This window comes from Dictyostelium purpureum, assembly GCF_000190715.1.
Source record: "Dictyostelium purpureum unplaced genomic scaffold DICPUscaffold_7, whole genome shotgun sequence".
Classification (NCBI taxonomy): Eukaryota; Evosea; class Eumycetozoa; order Dictyosteliales; family Dictyosteliaceae; genus Dictyostelium; species Dictyostelium purpureum.
Window position 1 is genome coordinate 136205 of NW_003519344.1, and position 7147 is coordinate 143351.

The 7147-nt window shown below is 26.6% G+C and overlaps 3 protein-coding genes across 3 annotated transcripts in view; 2 read left to right on the forward strand and 1 right to left on the reverse strand.

Moving 5' to 3' along the window:
* Positions 1-53: 53 nt before the first annotated feature.
* DICPUDRAFT_52300 (uncharacterized protein) lies at positions 54-3481 on the forward strand. Its single transcript, XM_003283345.1, has 3 exons — positions 54-1686; positions 1771-1809; positions 3463-3481. The coding sequence occupies exons 1-2, from the start codon at positions 136-138 to the stop codon at positions 1792-1794; spliced, it is 1575 nt and encodes a 524-aa protein (XP_003283393.1). The 5' UTR covers positions 54-135; the 3' UTR covers positions 1795-1809; positions 3463-3481.
* DICPUDRAFT_147099 (uncharacterized protein) lies at positions 3331-6372 on the forward strand (the record flags this gene model as incomplete). The annotated part of the gene is made up of 4 exons (XM_003283346.1): positions 3331-3495; positions 3569-4160; positions 4434-4956; positions 5049-6372. The coding sequence occupies 4 exons, from the start codon at positions 3331-3333 to the stop codon at positions 6370-6372; spliced, it is 2604 nt and encodes an 867-aa protein (XP_003283394.1).
* Positions 6373-6454: 82 nt separating this feature from the next.
* DICPUDRAFT_96375 (uncharacterized protein) overlaps positions 6455-7147 on the reverse strand; it is a gene marked incomplete at its 5' end in the record, with an annotated part of 979 nt that continues 286 nt past the window's right edge. Inside the window, 2 exons of the mRNA XM_003283395.1 lie at positions 6455-6766; positions 6833-7071. Coding sequence (XP_003283443.1) covers positions 6573-6766; positions 6833-7071 — 433 coding nt within the window. The 3' untranslated portion in view covers positions 6455-6572. The remainder of the gene's footprint in view (positions 6767-6832; positions 7072-7147) is intronic.

A 7147-nucleotide genomic window follows, 5' to 3' on the forward strand; every position in this document is an offset into this window, starting at 1 on the left:
AATTTTAATTTAATTTTAATTTTTTTTTTTTTTTTAAAAATTAAAAGGAACACACATTAGACACACATACAGATTAAACCAAACAGGAAAATAAATAAATAATAAATAATAAATATATAAATAGTAGAATAAAAAATGACAGAATATTTTAATGAAGAAATAGAAAATAATAATAATAATGAATCAAGTGATGAACCAAAAGAAAAATGTGGAGTTTTTGGTATTTATGCACCAGAGTTAGATGTTTCAAGAATTACATTTTTTGGATTAGTAGCATTACAACATAGAGGTCAAGAGTCATGTGGTATCGCAACATATGATGAGTTTCATGCAGTTCATTTAGAAACAGGTATGGGTTTGGTAAATCAAGTTTTCACAGAAACCAATTTAAAACCATTAAAAGGTAAAATGGCCGTAGGTCACACACGTTATTCAACTGCAGGTAAATCAACTTTAATTAATGCACAACCAGTCATTGTACAAACATTACATGGTCAAATTGGTATCGTACAAAATGGTAATCTTACAACAGCAAAGTCACTTCGTAAAGAGTTAATGGAAAAGGGTGTTGGTTTCTTTAAGGACAGTGATGTCGAAGTCATTACACAATTACTTTCAAATAATCCAATGGGTAGTGATCCACACAAGCCAAATTGGGAGAGCAGAATCTCATACTTTATGTCAAAATGTGAAGGCGCTTACGCCCTCTGTCTTATGACACCAAATGGTCTCTATGGTGTACGTGATTTCCTTGGTATGAGACCATTGTGCATCGGTTCATTAGAGGTTCCAAGCAAAGATGATCCAACCAAAATGGTCACTCGTTATGTTATGGCCTCAGAATCATGTGCCATCACCACTATTGGTGCTAAATTTATCCGTGATGTTCGTCCAGGTGAAATCGTACATATCAATGAGGACGGTATCAACTCGTTCATTGGTCGTGCCCCATCAGATAACCCAGCCCTCTGTGTATTTGAATATGTATATTTTTCACGTCCAGATTCATCAATGGAAGGTCAACTTATTCACAGTGTACGTCAACGTATGGGTGAAACATTAGCACGTGAAGCTCCACCACCATCCACATGCTCATCACAAGACACCATTGTTATTGGTGTACCAGACTCATCACTCCCAGCTGCCATAGGTTATGCTAAACAATCCAGTATTCCATATACCGAAGGTTTAACTAAAAATAGATATATTCACAGAACATTCATCCAGCCATCTGACCATCTCCGTCAACAGGGTATCAAATTAAAATTCAATCCATTAACAGAAAACATTTCAGGTAAAAAAGTTATTTTAATCGATGACTCAATCGTTAGAGGTAACACCATTAAGGCTTTAATTAAATTAATTAGAAGTGCTGGTGCCACTGAAATTCATGTCAGAATCAGCTCACCACCAGTTATGCATCCATGCTATATGGGTATTGATATGGCCACACATGAACAATTAATCGGTTATAATAGATCAATTAAAGAAATCTGTGAATATATAGGTGCTGAATCTTTAGAATATCTTACTCTTCCTGGTTTAATGAATAGTGTCAACTCTGGTGTTAAAAAACAAGATTCAATTGAAAGCAAACCAATTTATACCGAAAAAACCTCAACAGCTCCAAAAATTAAAATTGATGAAAATAATCATTCACATTGCACTGCATGTTTTAATAGCCAAGTAAGTGATAAAAAATTTAAAAATTATAACTATATGGTAAAAAAAAAAAAAAAACCTCTACTAATTTATCTATTTTTTATTTAGTATCCTTTAAGTTTAGATTTTTAAATACTTTTTTTTTTAAATAACAATAATAAAAATAAACAATTTTAAATTAATTATAAAAAAAAACTTGTATATATTTTTTTTTTAAATTAAAAATATATTTTTTATTTAGTTGTTATTTTTGTATTTGTATTGATAATTTATTTGATTTGGTTCCTCTAGTTAAAAAAAAAAAAAATAATACCTAATTGAATATAAAGCACAGTCTTTAATATTATTACTATTATTATAACTTAATTTCTTAAATGATGCATATAGTATAAATAAGAAAAAAAGTAACAATAATAGGAATAACATAATTAAATGCTCTGTATCTAACTGGTATTATTTCTTTGTTAATTGAACATACAAAAAGTTTTAACTGTGAACAAAATTTTTTTTTTTTGCTTTTTTAAAATCAAATTTAAAAAAAATTTAAAAAAATTTAAAAAAATTTAAAAAAATTAAAAAAAAACGTTATATAAGTTTTAAAATTATTATTTTTTTTTTTTTTTTTTTTTTTTTTTTTATAAATAGTAAAATAAAACCTTTAAAATTAGAAAAAACCTATAACTATAAATATTTACTTTTAGTTATTAAAAAAAAAAAAAAAATAGTTATTTGAAGTTCGAATAAATAAAAAAAACTTTTTCATTTCGAATACTTTTTTATTTTTTTTTTTTTCAAATATTATTTTTTTAATTTTATTTTTTTTTTTTTTTTAATTTTTTTTTAATTTTTTTTTAATTTTTTTTAATTTTTTTTATTGGTTTTCATTCCATATAAACTAATTATATACATATTTTTGTACATCTTTTAAAACCTTATTTATTTGGTTTCATTTGAATCATTTTTGTATTTTTTCGTTTTTTTTTGTTTTATCATTATTTTTTTGGTTTCATAAAAAATAAATATCATTGTTCTTTTCTACGAAAAAAAAAACAACAATATATAATTATAATATTTTCTTATTGTATATATAGAAATAGCATCAAACATCAACAGCTAAAGTAATAATTGTGTCAAATCTAGATAAAAAAAAAAAAAGATTAATTTTTGTGAAATAATTAGATATTTTTCATTTATCTAATTTTTGAAAACACTTTTTTTATCTTTTTATTTCTTTATTGGTTTTATCCTCTCCAAAGAAATCCAAACAAATTAAAAACATATATACATAAAAGAAAAAAAAAAAAAAAGAAAAAAAAAAAAGAAATTAAAATTGATTTAATAATATTTTATTTGAAAATTTTAATTTAATTTCTTTTTATATATCTATCTATATATTATAATAGTTTAGTTTTAAAAACAATTATATAGTTTGTCTTTTATTTTTTTCATTTTTGTGTTTTTCATTTTTTATATTTTATTTATTTATTTTAAAATTAGTAATATTTATTATCGGTATTAAGACTGATGGACTGGAACCAATCGAACAACAACCAATTTCAACCACAACAACAACAAGGGTTTAACAACTCTTTCAATAATCAAAATAACAATATGAATAATAGATTCAATAATCAGGGCTTTAATCAAAGCTACAACAACAATAATAATATGAACCAGATGTCCAATCAGGGTATGAATATGTCAAATATGAACATGAATAACAACATGAACCAAATGGGCAATCAAAATAACAATATGAATCAAATGGGTAACCAGGGTTTCAATAACATGCGATTCAATAATAACAATAATAATAATATGCTATATAATCAGGTAGGTAAAAATATATTTAGTTTTTATATTAACACAAAACCAAACTAACTCTTTATAACATTTTAAAATTTAGTCTTTTGATCCAAGAATGAACCAACAGGTTAATAGAACATCACCACAACAATCCAATAGAAATATGGGTAATCAAAACTACATGTCAAATAATAATAATAATAACAATAATAATATGGGAAATATGGGCAATCAAAATTATATCCCAAATAACAATATGGGTAATAATATGAGCAACATGAACAACATGGGTAATAATATGAATAATATGAATAATATGCAAAATAATAATAACAACATGAACAATATGGGTAATATGCCAAATAATTATAACGTACCTAATAATAACAACAACATCAACAATAATAATAACATGAACAATATGGGTATGAACAATATGGCCATGAACAATAATAACAATATGAATAGCATGGGAATGAATAATATGCCAAACAATATGGGTATGAGCAATATTCCAAATAATAATAATAATATGAACAATAATATGAATTTGGGTAACATGCCAAATAATAACAACAACATGAACATGGGTAACAATTTAAATAATAACATGAACATGGGTAATAATATGAACCAAAACAATTTCAACAACTTTATGAAAGATATACCACGTGGATCTGGATCATCTTGGGGTAAAGGTGGACAGGGAAATACACAAATAGAAATAAACCATTCAAACCACACAGGGATAACTATATAATAACAATAATAATAACATTAATATAACATTAATAATAATAATAATATTAATAATAATAATAATAACAATAACAATAATAGTGGCAACAATAATAGGGATAATAGGGAAAGTGGCGGTGGTTTTAATGGAGGTGGCAGAGATGGAGGTAAAACAAAAAATTATGGGCCATCAGCTATTTCATCAAACCCATCACATAAAAAATTAGATTATGATAAAGAAAATAGAAAATCTTCCGATTCTCACAGTGGTTCCGATAAGAAATATATAGTTAGAATTCCATCGCACCAGTTCACACAAGAAAATTACGACTACACATCATTAAAAAATATATTCCCTCGTTTACAAATTTCACCAGATTTTACTAGATTAGTAGCATCCTGGGTCGAAACTACCGATGGTGCAGATCAATCCGTTAATATTAATCAAACTATTCCATTCTATATCGATTATAAAGATTTTTGTATTGAAAAGATTGATATTAATAATACTTCATTCAGTGGTGCCAATAAATTAAACAAGCCAGTAATCTCAGGAAATTGTATCAAATATAATGCTAAGGTTATGCTTTACTCATATTATTCAAATTCAGAAGATCCATCAATTTCTAAAAGACTTAAATTTTTAGTTGCCAAAGAAGACAAGGATATTTCATGTATTGGTGGTTCATGGAATCCAGAGTTGGATGGTGAGGATATAAACGACCCACAAACTTTAATTAATACCGCAATGTAAGTAAAATAATTTATTTTTTTATAATTAAAAATTAATTACAAAAACTAATAACACCTTTTTTTCTTTTTTCTTTCCTTTTTTTTTTTAGTCGTACCACTAAAGAATACACACAAATCGATTTAAGTTCAGTTAAAAAATGGGTTAAGTTTATGGAGGTTCATTATTATAGACCACCAACCGACGAGTTTTCATTTTATCAAGAAATCACAGTTGTTTATATACCAAATATTTCAGAGATACCACCATTAGACGTTGAAACTTTAATGAAAAATAATTCAAAGGGTTTAGAAACAGATAAGCAAGGTGAAGAACAGTCAACCATTACACCAAATACAATATTACCACATAATTCTAAAAAATTTTATACAGTAACAACTCCTTCATCAGATGGCAACAAATTTAAAGCAATGATGTTATCTTTGGATGGTCTCTTGGATTATGATGAAACAGATGTCCATGAAAGTACTTTTGAGGCATCATTATTCTCAGAGTTATTTTATTTAATGTTAGCAAGAGATATGGGTACCACTATTCTTAATACAATTATCAACTATAGAACTCCATCTAGTGAAGAGGATACATCAAGCAACACTACACATAAAAGAAAGAGGGATGAAACAGATAGATCATCAGAAAGTAGAGATCCAGCTGGTAAAACAGAGCATCAAGGTGAAAATCATGAAGAAAAGAAAATAAAAATAGATGGTAGTAATGGTAACATTCCAAATGGTTTAGAGCATGGCGAGGTTTCTGGTGGCGACCAAGGCGAAAACAAAGATGCCTCATCCCCATCTAAAGATGAGAGTAATAGAAGTTCAGCCGATTGTCAAAGAGATGATGCCAAATCATTAGAGGCTTTCCAATTCTTTGATATCAATAAAACTTTGTACCTTAAAGAAGAGGATGTCGAAAATATTATTCATAATCTTGGTCTTTATCTTTCAAAATATTATGTCCAAAATGTTGTTCAAAAGGTTTCAACTGAATATAATCCAAAACAAGGTAGAGTTTATTATGAAAAGATTTTAAAGAAATATTTATTAATACAACATCAACAACATCAACACCAACAACATCATCAACAACAAAACCAACATTCACAACATTACCATCACCAACAACATCATCAACAAAACCAACAAGACAATCAAGAGCAACATAATCAAAATAATGCAGATCAATACGACCAAGAGCAAAATAACCAAATGGTTCAAGATCAACAAGATCAATATAACCAACAAGAACATAATCAACAAAATGAACATAACCCTGATAAACAAGTTTTTGAAAATACAGAACAGGATAATACAGAACAAAATGATCAAGTCGCTTCAGAAGATGAACAACCAATTGTAGTTGATCTCGAATCCCAAAATTTTGAACAACCACAAGAAAATATAGCAAATGAATAGAAAATAATAATAAATAAAATATATAAATTTTTTTTTATATTTAATAAATTCTATTTGTATTTATCTCTTATTTAATGTTATTGTGTTACTAATAAAAAAAAGATTTTAAAATTTTATATTTATTTATTTACAAATTTATAGTTTAGTTAATTTTTTATATAAATACTATTATACAAAATAATATTATTAGCTTTGTTAATTTATTTCTTTTTCGATGATGCTTTTGGTTTTGATTTCGATACTTTTGTTTCTTTGGCATCAGATTTTGATTTTGCTTTGCTTCTATTAGAAACTGGTGATTCAGGGAGTATAAGTTGTGAAAAATACCCATCTTTATTATAAATTGTTGTTGAGCCCCTGATGTTTGGAAGAATGGTTCTTTTATTTGGTAATGCTATATAAAAAATAAATAATTAATAAATTGTAGATATGGTTATAATGGTTCAAATAGATTACATACCAATAATTTGTGGGGGTAAACCAACTGGTGAGTGTTTATATTTATCAATATCGCTATCTGAAATTGTTAAGTTGGATCTCTTTTTAGGTTTTTTAGTATTTGCAGCTGGTTTTGATCTAGTTGAGGCAGATCTTGGTTTTCTAGCAGTTGGTTTCTTTGGAACAAATTCTTTTTCAATTTCTTCTTCCTCTTCTTGTTCATTATTTTCATCTTCATTATCGGATATTTCATCTTTCTTTCTTTTCTTTTTATTAACTTTTTCTTTTTCTTTTTCTTTTTCTTTTTCTTCTTTTTCCTTTTGCAGTTTCTTCTAGC

Bases quoted from the DNA above. Each gene is read 5' to 3' on its own strand.
- DICPUDRAFT_52300 (XM_003283345.1), top strand. From the start codon at position 136: ATGACAGAATATTTTAATGAAGAAATAGAAAATAATAATAATAATGAA. The intron at 1,687-1,770 runs GTAAGTGATAAA...TTTTTTATTTAG, and splicing joins CTGCATGTTTTAATAGCCAA to TATCCTTTAAGTTTAGATTT.